The sequence below is a fragment of the Saccostrea cucullata genome, unplaced genomic scaffold (assembly GCF_032062105.1).
Source record: "Saccostrea cucullata isolate Sc308-1 unplaced genomic scaffold, CSIRO_AGI_Scuc_v1 ctg11348, whole genome shotgun sequence".
In the NCBI taxonomy this organism is placed as follows: domain Eukaryota; kingdom Metazoa; phylum Mollusca; class Bivalvia; order Ostreida; family Ostreidae; genus Saccostrea; species Saccostrea cuccullata.
Genome location: NW_026923030.1, coordinates 5,023 through 20,053, shown reverse-complemented (window position 1 = coordinate 20,053; position 15,031 = coordinate 5,023). Strand labels below are relative to the sequence as shown.

The window sequence follows — 15,031 nt, the reverse complement described above, 5'->3', positions numbered from 1 at the left end:
ATTACAAAAATTTTTGACTCTGTCTGTCCTCCTGAATTTCTTCTCGTCCATAATTATTGTAAATATGTATATATGTACCTCGTGTACCATGTATATGGTTTTTTGAGAGAATAAATGAATGAACACATCACAATAATAAGCAAAATCAGTACAATCTATAAGTATCACTGTAAACCTCTCTTTTTATGAGAAAAGCGGTAAAGGAAACCATTAAACTATTGATTTCTAAACATTAGAAAAGTGTACAAATTATTATATTCAAATTATGAAATTTGTGGGTTTTTTTTTTTTAATTTAGATGTTTAGTTTCTACCAAAGTTCGTTAGGTGATTCCTGTTAATTACACAATGATAATTACCAGTCTTGAAGTATGCAAAGGACTGAAGATTATATTCATTTACACAATTAGATTTTCTTCCTCAGACAACATAGAGAGTAAACTTTCAGAAAAAAAATAGAATTTTAAAATTACTAAAAATTCAGTCACACTCTCTTACAATTCTTTATTTTCCTATAATTTAATATCATATTATATTTTCTCTCACGACATAAGTTTTTTTAAAAAATATAATTTACAAAAGGAAATTAAATCTGTCTCAATTGACTACAAATATCCAATTTTTTAAGGAGTATTTAGCATGATACAACTTTCAGATGTGTCATCCAATAGCATATAATCCCGTACCAGAAATCTCTAGGTAATTCAAAGTTTCATCTGTAAAATTGGATTATATTCAGCTAGATTATTAAATTAGAAATAATTGAGTCTTCATATTAAACGATAATTACATTTAGGAAAAATAATGACAGACAAATGAAATTCGACAAAGCATCGGCGAGCATTATATGAAATTGTACATTCTTAAAAGTATCATGATAAATATAGAAGATTTCAAGCCGAACGTGTTTTTTGAATTCAAACAATAGGGTAATAATTATTACGTTTAGGTCATCTGATGGACTTTTTTCTATTTTGCATGTGAAAAAATTTCCAAAAAATGATCACATTAGTATGATTTGTTGTGATTATTTTAAACTTTCTTCACAGAAAAAAAAAACCTCGTGTATTAAATGAATTATTTTTCTGCACCAAGTAAATACATGTACAGCTTCTTCTTCCATTCATGCATCTTGTAATTTGCATAATTTTTTACTTGGACATTTTACAACAAAACGATGATAATGGTAGCTTAACAAAAGCTTCATGAAAAAGTGACTTTAACTTTTCAATCATCATCTTCCCGTACTTATGGGCCCAAAAACCCTTTAAAAATTTTCATCAGCAGACGGGGATGACTGTATTTGTGTTATATTTAGCGTGTTCGATATTTGGCTGAAATTGAATTTTGAACAAGTTAGCGTAGATTTCATTTTGCACATTTTCTTAATGTTCTTATTAAAGTTCATTTGTGCAACATATTTAATTTTGTAATTGAGTTAGAGGAAAGGTACAAATCTATATTATTCTTAGTGCATCTTTAAAAAGAGGATGATATTTATCTTTGTCAAAGGAAATGTGATATAAAAAAAAATTCGTATTTTCAAGGTGTGCATTGCCAGAATTTTAAGAGGAAATTCAGTCAAATCAACACACACGTATAATTGTTAAGCATTCTTAAATTTGATCATGTTTCATTGGAGGAAAGGGGCAGTCAAAATCTGAAATGTTTTTATTCATGTGTCCACGAGCTGACTTCTAGCGGGATGATTTTCTCGGGGTTATACCGAAGAACCCTTTGAGGGTAGCCAGAGAATCAAATTCGAAAAAAAGTGTCTAGACTTTTCTCCTAAAAATAAGATATTTTTCATAAGTTCTGTTTTCGTTGAAGGTTAAAAGTTGTTAGAATGGAGTTTCTTGCATAAAATTGTTCCTTCGCAAGCAAGTTTTTCTTTTTCAAATTATAAATTTTCCTGTTTTGAAAATGGCAATTTATAAACATGTCATAATTGATTTAATCCTGTAAATCTTGTTGCAGATCCATTTTTCTACATTATGAAATATAAATGAAAAATAATAAAAGGCTCCATTTTACGTTAATACATCAACGTCAATATTATGGCACTTTCCTTCATTTATTTCATGCGAGTAGCAAGACCTTGTAACTCTTTATTAAATTATATCATTCTGAGGAATAAATAATTCAGTTTTCATCTTTTTGTTCCATATTTATTATATTGTAATGCATTTCGCTTAATTAATAATTGCATTATAGCGTTAAGGGATATTCTGCGATTAAGCACCAATCCATTGATACGCCGTCGCCCCATGCAGAAGGCAAAGCGACAACACAGAGAGATTAGTCTCGTATTTGGAGCCCAGATAACAGAATTAAGATGTCAATGAAAGGTTTTGTACTTGGGAGGTTAAAACGCATATAAAGTGATTATTCTGAAAAGAAAGCTTTGCCACGACTTTTTCAAGCACAATGCAATAAAATGAGTCCCTTAGCAAAGCATGGTGTAAAATTTAGCAAAGAAAATAACAACAAAGGTCGTTATATATGAAGCTTCATAAAACATTGAATTGATCTTTGAATCTTTTTTCTGATATACAGACGCCTATCTGCTGTGAACATGATGTCTCTAGTCATGTATTTATTATTTTCTTTTAGAAGATATTAACCTAATTGAAAATTTCATATGAAACTGATCACTAACACTACAACAACTTTAAAATATTAAAAGCTCCTGTAATGTAATCTTATGAAATTTGGAAATGGATGTTCCAACATTTTTTTCAATCCAGTTCATACAAGATGCGACGTGAAGCTTCCAAAAAAACCACCCACTTTAAATCGACATTTGGAATAGGATATGGAGGTAACGAACAGTATTCAATATCAAAGTCCATAAAACAATACAAAATAGGAGCAGAGCAAACATCGACCTTTGAAACATCAGAGGTGGGATCAGGTGCCATGAAGGAGTGAGCATCCCCTGCTGACCGGTCACACCCAGTGCTCCTTGTCATGATCGGGAAATGAAAAAAATCGTCGTCGATTCAGTGTATAAATAATGGACTAACAATTAGTATAAAAAACGTCAGTCATCATTTGTCTCAGTGATAAATTGTATTTGCTGACAAGGTCATTGCATGGACCATAGAATTTACGAAATTATGACTTTAACGAGACTTTTGATATTCTTGTTTCATCAACTTGCTTGTCAATAATTTACCTCGTTTTAGAAGTTGTTTATACGTAGGTTAGATCATGCTCTTGCATATTGAATCAACTGAGGTATATACACTCCGTATGCAGGTGATGAAGGTATATTGCTGCATACGTAAGGGAAGTTGAGGATAGAAAAGTTAAAGACATTACGTTTATCATATAGCTTGGTTATTAGATTACCATTAACGTCTTTTTCAAGTAAAATATCAAAGTATGAAAAAGATGTGTCAGACTTCAGTGGTATCTTTATCTCAAGCTCACCACGATATATCGTATCGAAGTAGGAATAGAAACGACCATTGTTAATTAACAATACGTCGTCGATATATCTAAATGTCGAGTTGAAGGCCACAACAAGTGTTTTCTTCTTCACGCATAAGATTTTGCAAAAATTCTGCTTCATATGAATATAAAAATCAGTCTCTAATAACGGAGCGCAATTGGTACCCATGGGAATTCCAATAGATTGTTGGAAGACCTGGTCTCCAAAAATCACATAGATATTGTCAATCAGAAACTCAAGCATCTCTTTGATGTCGACAATGTATTTTCAGTTAACAGTAGTTATTTCCATTTACTAGTATATGTCGACACGATATATCTCATTGAACTTGAAATTAAAGACATCACAGTTTGACACATCTGTTTCAAACTTGGATATTTTACAAGGAAAAGGTGTAAATGGCAGCCTAACAACAAAGCTTTATTATAAACGTGATGACTTTAACTTTTCATTTACTTACCTTACTTATGCAGCAATATAACTTTATCATCTGCATACGGGGTTTACGGCTTTCAATTGATTCGATACTCAAGAACGAGGTAAGTTTTGACAAACAAGCTAATGAACCAAAGATATCAACAATCTCATTTCCTTAAAGTTTTCATTTCGTAAGTTCTATACAATTACCTTGTCAGCAAAATTTGATTACATTTAATACAATTTAATATGTTCTACGGTGCGACCGTTGGGGCGAGCGCAGTTATTTACTATCAAAAAACTTAAACAGCTTTTACTTGCACTGCCTATCCTCAGTTCATTTAAAAAGAAGAAAAGAATTAAAAAAAAAATCACTTCCCGGGCATCGGGATCGAGATTCCGAACTTTTCGGAAGTTTTCGACAAAATCGGAAATACCCGAGCCGTGTAAGTGACGAAAGTATGACGTCAAATAAAAAGTCCTGTTGACTTAGAATGCAAACGATAGTTTTGTGGCATGGAGATTGCATTAAATCGTTGTTTGTAATTTTTTTCAAGTAAGTTGTTGCTATGTTTTAGCCACCATGTTGCTATGCACCGCAAAGGATTATTGGGATATGAGAATGTTTTCACGTGGACTCATAAAAATTTCTTGGAACAATGTGCAGATTCCAACCCGAATTTCCTCCGTTCGTACACGTTAATCTATTGAGCTCGCTACGCGAACGGCGCTTCGCGCCGCCTCGCTGCGCTCGCTATTATTAAGTCAAATGCCCACATTTTTCATACTAATTGTAACACACCGAAAATGGCGTTTTTCTTTTATTCCCGATCATAAGAATACGTGGGGGTGACCGGTCGGAAGGGGATGTTTACTCCTCCATGGTATCTGATCCCACCCTCTGATATTTATTTTAAGGCCTGTGTTTGCTCTGCTCCTGATTTTTACTGTTTGAATGGATTTTTCAGCTCGAATACTGCTCGGTGTCACAAGATATTTCAATTTATATTTGTACCCAGTTCCTTACCAATTCAAAATGACGTGTGAAGAGAACGAGCAGTGTTCATTCTCAAAAGGCAATTTAAACAAATCAACTTTATAGGAAAAGTCAAAACGGGCATCAGAAGACAGAGGTTAGTTCAGGAGCCATGGGGAAGTAAGTATCCTCTGGACACACTCGCCGTGTGCCCCTTGAAATAAACGGATAAACCTGTTAGATACAAGTTAGAATTGAGATTTTTTTTATATAAATACTTTGTTAAATACAATTCCTGGGCCATTTTTTTCGAAAAAAAAAATACAACATCAAAGAAGATTGTTTCACCTCTTTTCTACAAAAAAATGTATATTACTTTGATTTCAAAATAAAATTAATAAAAGAAAGGGGCGATTGTTGGAAAAATTACCTTGATATTAATCTTACGCATATTCACGATTTATGCATTAGTATTGCAATTGAATATTCTTCTTAAATTCATAATAAACAGATCTTGAAGATTCTTATTTTATAAAACACTAAAAATATCATTTTCATATAATTTTCACTTTAGTAAGACTTTCATCTCTATATATCATTACATTGTACAGTCTGCGGCGCTGTTTACACCCCCCCCCCCCCCCCCACACACACACACACTGCTAGTAACAGCAAAACAAACTATGTTGAACATTGTCTAATGTTTTTGTGATCCAGCGGAAGTGATTTATTGTTCAAGTCCGCCAAGCGTTGCCATGCACGGACAGCAGCTGTAAGCCTCCGCAGTTTCTCCAGAAAAACAGAAAAGAAATAATCCTCCTAAATAGATGAAACCTTATTTGCCTATGACACAAGAGGACTTGAATTCCCTAAGCAGATTGATTGTGTCTTTTGTAGCTTACTTCTATGTTTCAGTGTATTCTACTTTATGGTCTTATTCTGTGGATAATTAGGAGGGATCAAGCATCGCGTCCACTCCACTCTTATTCATCAAAGAAGTTTATATCTCTAGTAAAATGAAAATCTATTAGATCCCGCGCGTGATTAAGTTATAAGTCGAAGCTCTGATAGAATGAGGAGAGAATTAGCTTACGGAGAGTTCTTCAAATTTCTATTGATGCTTTTGAATGTAGAATAATAGAAAAGCAAAGTATAGAAAATTGCGTTATTGTATTATCTTGGAAACACTTAGCGCGCGACAACGTCCGGGGATTGCAATTTTTTTCTTGTATAAGGTAATAATTAAGTAATGAGTACTGATCGAATACTGTGGTTCCAGAAGGAATAGACCTTCAAAGAAAATATATATCAAGAAATAATAATTGACAATACTGATATTCTTATTTCTCGGTAACTCTTTTGAAGAAAATTAATATATAATTTTCTTTGGTAAGTTTCTATACGGTTTTTTGTTGCTGTTTTTTGAGTGAATAGACAAATATTAAAATAAAACATTACTGCAAGTATTAAATTTAAAAAGAAAAGCTGATTGGAAGCATAAAAAATATATCTGTGCTTATATAAGATGGATTTACATATATGTATTAGCATTTAGATATAATTTTAAAAAGTGAAGAAGAGAATGAAAAGCAATTAAGAAATTAACTTTTCTTCTAGATCAATCAAGTACAAGTATTTTACAAAACACATCAAAAATATAGCCGAGTTAAAACTATAAGAAATGACCTCAAAATATTAAATAAAACATGATTTCTTTAGAAGTGATATATATACAATTGCATGAATCATGTTTCATACATCATGCAACACAAAAAAGTGAATTTAGAAAAAAATGTCTGATTAGATTTTTTTGAACTGGACCGAAAATAAAGTCAGCAGCTGATGAAAATAACAGTATTTACTCCACCCCTCCACCTTCAAATCAACTCCAGGAGAAAATAAAACTTAATTTAAATGGTGTGTTCCCAAAACATAAACAATTAAGGTACATTTGTGTAGCTTTTGTTAGTGTGTAATGTATGCTGCAGAAGGATTTTTTTTCTCTCTCTGCGTTAAGTTATCCCACTCATATTTCAATGGTTTAAGGCACTTTTACGAGACTTATTGGCATAATACAATCGAAATAATTTTAACCACGGACCAAATTAAATGGCTAAGGGGAACTTTTTCTTATCAAATTATTTTAATAAACATTACCAGTATGAAACAAAGACCACTCGCTTCTGAATATGAATTATCGTTTGTTTTACCCAGCTGAGTACAAGTTGTTTCTTTCTTTCAATACCATAACCTTAATCAAGAAATACTTGTACATATTAGTATATCCTTTATTTTGATCCTCTTTCACTGTGAGTAGTCTCTCTCTCTCTCTCTCTCTGTAATATGATATGAAAAGTATAATTCAATATATCACATTAATATAAGATTATTTTTTATTCATTTAAGAATTCTTGTTCTTTTGTTATTTGACTGGTGATGCAGTATTTTTACTTTTGAAAAGTATTTGATTATTCATGAACTTATTAGTAATCTTTGTTTTATTTCAAAGATTTGAAAACATGCTACAAACAAACACAAATTTTATTATATTCTTAAAAACATTATTATTTAAAAAGTGCTTGGTTAAATTTGCTGAAAGGATTTCCTTCAACCATAATAAAATGTTCCATGGTTTGTTGCAATCCTCTTCTGTTTTCACTGATCCGGTTATAGCAAATTGGCAAAATAACCCAATAATGTTATGGCTTTTAAGACTAATAAAGAACAGACAACATATACCAAAATAATAATAAAAAAGATCATTATATTTATCTTTATTATTCTAAATATTGGAAATAATTCTTCAAGTCGGTTATACATAAATACTTTTGTAAAATGGTCATACAAGTTTGCTGTCGAGAGTCAGAGAGCACTATCATCATACATCATTCGAAAACATTATTTAAAAAAATCATTTTCATCTCTGTTTTTTTGACATACAATTGAACATTGTACTTAAAACTATTTTGAGAGACTAGAAATTTTTGAGTTAATCTGAATTAAAGAAAATGTCTAAACGCTGATTTAATTAGCTTCTTGTGAACTTCAAGAGCAAAACCATACCACCATTTCTAGATCTTCAATTATCATTCAAATAAAGATGAATTCAAGAGGTCATAATCCAATTTAGAATAACCAAACACATGTATCTGTTCTACAAAGGGAAAATCAAATTATACAATTAATTGTCAATTTTGACCCGCGTCAAGAAACTTGGACGATCAGATGGAAAGCCGTGTAATGTCTCCGCATTAAGACCAACGCACATCAAATGTCGAATCCGACAGACATTTTTGGGCATTATTTTCTGCGATAAATGATTTTTATGGCCGGGAACTTTTTGAATTGGCGTTTATCGGTTACAAATTAGATGATCCACGTGGAGTCCGTTATGGTATTACTGTCACCATGGACGTTCCGTTCCGTAAAAATCCGGAATTAAGTAATCCGACCAATGACAGAGCGGCTCAGGAACATGGGCTGTCACTGCCGATCCTTTCTTATTGTGTCTTCTGCTAGCCCTTCCAACGTGGGTTTGGCTTCGCAGTCTAATTTTCTTGATTAATTGAGGATTACATTCAGAAAACTGAATTATTGGAAGTGGTTTTCAGTCTAAACGAGACCAAATTTCCAATATCACAAATTATTATACAGAGCAAGATTGGCTTTTCTTTCATTGCAAAGCCGACTTGTAAAGGATAAGGCAGTGACTTACGTGTTTCGGATCGCTTTTGATATTAGCTATCTGAATGATATCATTAACTCCGTGAAAGAAGAAAACACCAGAAGATACAAGGTAAGATTCAGGCCTGATGTTCTGCAGTAGGCTGGAGCTTGGTACAAATGGCATTTACCAAAATGATTTTATCGTTTATTATTTAGATAATGTTGAGATAGTACATGTACTTACTTGTTCGGTGATAATTTTGTGTTCTGTATTTTTTCAGTAATGTTTTGCTTCCATTGCCCCCCGGCTCTCCACCCTGCTGCGGCCAGACAGTTTGGTGTAGATTTGTCCTATCAGCACCACCACCATCCTTGTAAGTTTTATTACCTGTCTCAGACAATGGACAAAATTTCATTTCTGTGGATAAAATAAGAATGAAATTCCTCAGTTAATTTTATCAGTGTTTGGAACCATTCATTTTTAGATCTTTCTCTTTGTTTATTTCTTGTTTATTGCTTTCTTTACTGTATATTTATCTGTTTTAATCATATTCCTTCAGTTTATCACAAAACGCTCTGTAAAGATTTCATCATGCGGTATATATTCTTTAAACCTACAGAATAAAGGAAATTTGACTTTTGACATTCTGACCAAAAAACAAAAAAAAAATGAATTGAAAAAAATGTCAGTTTAAAGAATGATTGAAAATGTAACAAATTTACTTAGCAACATCATCTCCATGTCGATTGAAAACTTTTACCTTTGAATGAATTTCAGAATGCATTTTCAACAATAAGTACAAAAATGTGCTAAATTTTGATTCTGCCAAAAGAACTGAGAATGAAAAAAGAAAAATCTTTCAAATATTTATAATATATTATCAAATTTAATGAAAGATTTTAAATGCAATTCTCAAAATAAGAATTAAACTTAGTTATAAATTATAGTCCTATAAAAAGGGGCTTGAAAAAAGTGAGACTGTTTTGAGCTTGATGCTGTAGTCACAAATGAGCACGAAAGAAAGCATTTTGGCCAAAAGGGTTCAAGCAGGATGTAAACACTAAGTATAAACATTTTAAAATCAACAATTAGTTTAACAAAAACTCCACTTATTCACGAACTCAAAGTTTTCAACGATAATTCAATACCTAGTGGTGTTACATGTAGAGACTGTCATCTCTCTGAGTTTCTACAGTTCTTGGGGTTATCGGTATGCTGTGCCTTACGGGAAACAGAGTCTTTCTTGCTGTGTCAAGAGGAAGTTGTGATGGGCACATTTACGGGCTAGAAGCTAATATCTAAAAAATACCCTAAAAAGATATCTTTAAGTATAACTCTTTAACACTCTTGTGAGTTTTTTGCCTAAAGAAAAACTAAGAAAAAAAGGAGAAATGGTACAATACTACAGAGTACAATTTAAAAAAAGGTTATGATGAACGCAAATATAACCAGGCCCGAAGACCAAGAACTGAGAACCGACTTAAGTACATTTTTTTTTAAAATTTGAATTAAATTTAAATTTCAAATTAATATAATTTTTGAAATAATTTTGAAAATGAAACAAAATTTTCCACATGTGTTTAAATTTTTATATCACACAAATCTGCACATTTTTATGCATCTATGTTACATGGATTGAAGATATTAAAAATCAAAATTTTGACTTAAGATTTTTCTCAGTTTATGTATTCTTTCGTTATTTTTTGAATATTTTGCAAACAATATATAACAAGGCAAAATACTTGTATTTTTCTTCTTATATGATGTTATAATACCTATCTTAGTTATGGACCTATGGACCATTTCATTAGCAAGCATCGAAAAACGAAATTTGTAATACTCCGCCAACAAATTTCTTTTTTATATTAAACGTATCTTGATTTTTATCTTTGAGTCTTGATATACAGCATTATATATTGCCCCTTTTCTTGTTTTATAAAACATATTATTGGGAAACTACGGAAAGTAAAGGTGATGTTTCCTGCCAAATGTGTCAACTGAACATTTGCCGTGAAAAAAATGCACTTAAACGATAAAATGAAATGTATTTGAAGATTTCTTACGCTATAGATAATTTTGCAGGTACCGCATGTATACCTATTTGAAAAAATGCCTTTACAGTTTTACTTAGAAGAATGTCTCAAATCACGTTTACAGAGCAGCAAAGAAGCTGAATATTTCGTGTCATTCTGTCACAGAACAGACGACAAATGATTCAAAATAAGATGTGCATGTCGCATTGCAAAGACTTGCTTTCATGACGTTGCAGAATTATAAGAATTTTTGTTGCAGATTATAAGAATGGGTTAAATTCCTGCAGGAGGTGTAAGTGAGGAATCAAGGCAGATTAATCGAGCATTTAATGCAAAAAGTCACGTAATACTTGATTTCGAATATTCAAAGACGATTTTATCCTTCCTTTTAGATATATTTTTTTTTCTTTATTTCTTAGAATTTCCACTTTAACCCATGAATACTGACTACCTTTCTTACCAAATGCATATTGTAATAATTAAAATTACCCTTTGGGGAAAACAGGGATCACAGAGCATTAAATATGTTACTTTAAAGAAAATCAACGATATACTATCGTATATAATCAACGAGTAACTTTTACTAATCACCAGGTAGCATCTTAATTTTTTCGAATAAGATTTTAGGAAGTATTAGCTTTCATCACTGCAAGAGAGTACCAAAACTAAATAAACGCAAAAACAAAACGAAGCCTGCTAATTCTTTTGAGATTTCCTTCAATGCAGAAAGTTTAGATAATTATCAGACCCTAAGGACAAGATTCCTATGTAGTTTAGAAAATCATTATCCGCATGTCTTTTGGTATTTTTCTTTCTTATTTATTAAATTTTCGGTGTAAAATCAATGATATGCATTTGCGATGGGCACGGGTTGGCGTATGCGGTTGCCAACGGTCAGAAACCTGTCAACTAAAATTCACTTTGTCTGTCCGATAATGTCTTAAATTAGAGATTTGTACACGACGCTAATGTCATTTATCTATTATACGATTTTACCCCAAAATACGGCGTTTACGATTCTACTTTATCCAATCAGAAAAATAATCACTAAGTGTGTATTTCTCCCAACTTAGTGGCCTAGAGCGATGAAGACCAAGTGAGACTAATTCCTCTTGGCACGCGAAAGCGCGCAAATGGGGAAATAAGATGCTGCTTTAATAATATTTACTTCCAGTAATATGGTATCCCCACAGCACTTTGTATAATGATTGGCCGTGCCAATATTGAATTAGATTACCTTTGAAATTTAATACCTCATAGAAGACAATTAAGGTAATGATGGGGACTAAATGTTATTAAAGCTTTCTGAATATTAAATCTAAATAAATCTGTACCTGTCATTAACACAAATTGATGCATAGGGTGTCACAAGAAGGAAGCCCATACCTTATAGACCAAGATCATCAGACACGTTCAAACCCCTAAAGAGGTTTATTATATAAAACGAAATTCCATTTAATGGAATAGTATGTGATTTTGTGCATGATGATCAGACTTTGACAGGCGATAAAACTATTGTGTTGTGATGGTCGATCCGTCAACAAATTATTCCTAATGTCCATCATTCTAGAACTACAAATATTGCCCAGATCTCTGGGAATTAGGGTAAATATAGACAATTGGAGATGCGCTTAGCACCCGCTAGAAATCGGTAGTAATTTTCCATGCATGATCTATCTTAATTGAATTAGGAGTCTCCCATTGATCGGATTTTGCACGGTTTAGTAACGATTCTTCCTTTATTGTCATATTAATGGCAATTTCATTGACATTTTGACATGGAAATTTCCTGACACGAAACCGAAAAATATCTTCCTTTAATATCTATATAGAGTATTTATCTGCTACATGTATGTTCTGTGTTGGTATAATGTAAATGTACACACTTTTGATTAACAAAGAACCTTGTTTTTAAAGGGGAAAACATTGAAATAAAACTTTTCATTTTCATGTCCTAATCTTATTTTCTTATTAGTATTGGGGGTCGTGGATATTTCTGAGTGTACAATATAGAAATCGGATCTTTGGAATTAATGTTCTACGTCTATTCTAGATGCTGGATATGGCCTAGGTAACGATTTTCAAGATGACAATTTTGCAAGAAGGAAACAGAGAAGAAACAGGACTACCTTTACTCTTCAACAGGTAACTAGAAAAACAATGTGCATACGTGGTATTTCATGAAAAATCTATTCATCTGTATAATAAATTCATATTTGAAAAATCAAGTTGGTAAGTAAGTATAATTTTTTAAATATTTTAATGTTTATTTAATTTAGCTAGAGGAATTAGAAAAAGCCTTTGCACAAACTCACTATCCAGATGTTTTTACACGGGAAGACCTGGCAATGAGGATTAATCTTACTGAAGCTCGGGTTCAGGTAAATAGTTCAAGTATGCACTGCAGAAATTTCTTATCATTAACATGCTGAAAGGCAAAAAACTCAAAGAAAAATGCTTTTTTAAAGGTGTGGTTTCAAAATCGTAGAGCAAAATGGCGAAAGAGCGAGAGGTTTACGACACAGCAGTCTAAATCAGGGACATCTAGTCAAAATGATGTAGCCGAGGGTGAGTTGTCGGAGGGTGAAGAAACAAAACTTGAGGATGAGTTGGAAGTTGAGACAGTAACGAGCACTGAGTTAACCTCTGAGAGTGATTCGCAAGCTGCAAAACTTCTGGACGTTATTTCAGGGGAGAATGAGGGGACCTCGCCAGAAACTAATTGTTTTAAATCAGACGAACATACATCTCAAAAGGAAGAAGAGTCCTCAGATTTAGAAATCTCAATCTCAAATAAAAATGAGGACGAGAGTCAAAGAATAAAAGAAAAATCAGAAGATGCTGATAGTGATAATATGATTGTTACAAATGACGTCAAGGACGAAGACAATGATGACGTAATACCCACTCCCAATAATATCCAATCACCTAGCAGAATCCCTAGTTCTCTACCTAGTTTATTTTCTGGAATGCACAACATGTGCTCTTCATCATCACTTTTGATGAGTATGGCCAGCCAATCACAAGACAGCATGCTCTTACAGAAACAACAACAATTCATGCAGCCCTCTTTTGTTCAGACACTTCTGGCTCTTAACAACAATGTTGTAAACAGACAGTCAATGCTACCATTTATGGAGGGGTGAGTTTCAAACGGTTGAATGATTTTGAAAAAAAAAAATATTCAAAAATTTTAATAGCAAACCAGTTTTATCTTGCTTTTGAATATTTAACATATTTAGGTGTATTAATATTTTCTTGGTATTCTTAAACAATTATAGTAAACAAAGTGACATAAACGGAAAAATTTGCATTGTTATAAGCATAATTCGTTATATCCGATGAGTAATTAATAATTTTGATAGTCAAGGGGAATGAAAATCGCTTCACTTTGAGCAACAATTCATAATAAGATATTCGATATAAGCACGTTTTACTGTACCGGTAATTGGGAAAAAAATATGCAGTCAACTATAAGCCTGAATGCCAAAAGGTTATCTCCAATCCTCCTTCTGTGATATTTGGTATTTCTTAACTAGAGTTGACATATATTGGAGTAAAGGATCAGTTGCCTTTAAAGAAGTTTATTTGGATAGACATAAATGGAACTCAATGACAAATTCTTGTGTTTTTTTTAGGTCCGCCTACAAGAATTATCTGGAGAACTATCTAAATTCACCGAGACATTACCTTCCTCCAGTTCCGCATCCTGCTTTTAAAGGTAAAGAACCAATAAAAATAGTTCTACTTTAGGCGTGTGGTTACTGTCCCTCTCTCTTATTAAATTAGTAGAATCGACCAAGAATGGCAAAATGCCATGATAGTATAGGGCAAGTTGGTTAATGTCAAATGTTTGACTTGGGAATTCGTAGAAAATATTATATTATCATGATGTGTCTTTCTTTCCACTGAAAGGTAATTTTTTCTATTTAAAAGAAACTATGTTTCCTACACAGTGCGTGCGCGTTATTTCTCTTTTGTTTATTTCATTTAAATTATCACAAACAGTCTATTATCAAATTAGCTTTCTTTTCAAATTGATCAATACTTACAATAAATTTTATTTATACAGGATGTTTACCGTTTTGTGGTTGCTGTTCTCGGCCTGGTTGTCCTCCAAGGGTTGTTTCCTCTGACCAGAGAACGTCAAGTGTTGCTGAACTGCGCAGGCGTGCACGTGAGCATTCGGAGTCAATTACTTCTACGTCATCGCTACAAGAACAATTGAATTCTCGGACATGTCCGTAACAACTTTTTACGAATTTTCATATCCCTATCCTAGTATCTATCATTTTTATGAGGATTTGCTTTTAAAAAAAAAATCCTAAGAGCCATATTATAAACTACAGTGTATCTATAATTATTGCTACTCATCCATATATTTCACAACTGACTGTAAATTTTGTTATTATTTATTAAACATTAAAAAATGACTTTGCTTACTTCATATTTTTATGATACACTTAATATGAACTATAAATT

The 15,031-nt window shown here is 32.4% G+C and overlaps 1 protein-coding gene across 1 annotated transcript; it reads left to right on the top strand.

Moving 5' to 3' along the window:
- The first annotated feature begins 8,577 nt into the window (after positions 1-8,577).
- On the top strand, positions 8,578-14,831 carry LOC134262980 (diencephalon/mesencephalon homeobox protein 1-A-like). The gene is made up of 7 exons (XM_062745287.1): positions 8,578-8,645; positions 8,797-8,889; positions 12,603-12,694; positions 12,829-12,930; positions 13,018-13,691; positions 14,188-14,270; positions 14,622-14,831. The coding sequence occupies exons 2-7, from the start codon at positions 8,799-8,801 to the stop codon at positions 14,795-14,797; spliced, it is 1,218 nt and encodes a 405-aa protein (XP_062601271.1). The 5' UTR covers positions 8,578-8,645; positions 8,797-8,798; the 3' UTR covers positions 14,798-14,831.
- Positions 14,832-15,031: the final 200 nt, after the last annotated feature.

Excerpts from the sequence above, each read along its gene's own strand:
- LOC134262980 (XM_062745287.1), top strand. The coding sequence starts at position 8,799 with ATGTTTTGCTTCCATTGCCCCCCGGCTCTCCACCCTGCTGCGGCCAGA. Across the intron at positions 12,695-12,828 it reads CTACCTTTACTCTTCAACAG|CTAGAGGAATTAGAAAAAGC; the intron begins GTAACTAGAAAA and ends TATTTAATTTAG. Across the intron at positions 12,931-13,017 it reads TTACTGAAGCTCGGGTTCAG|GTGTGGTTTCAAAATCGTAG; the intron begins GTAAATAGTTCA and ends GCTTTTTTAAAG.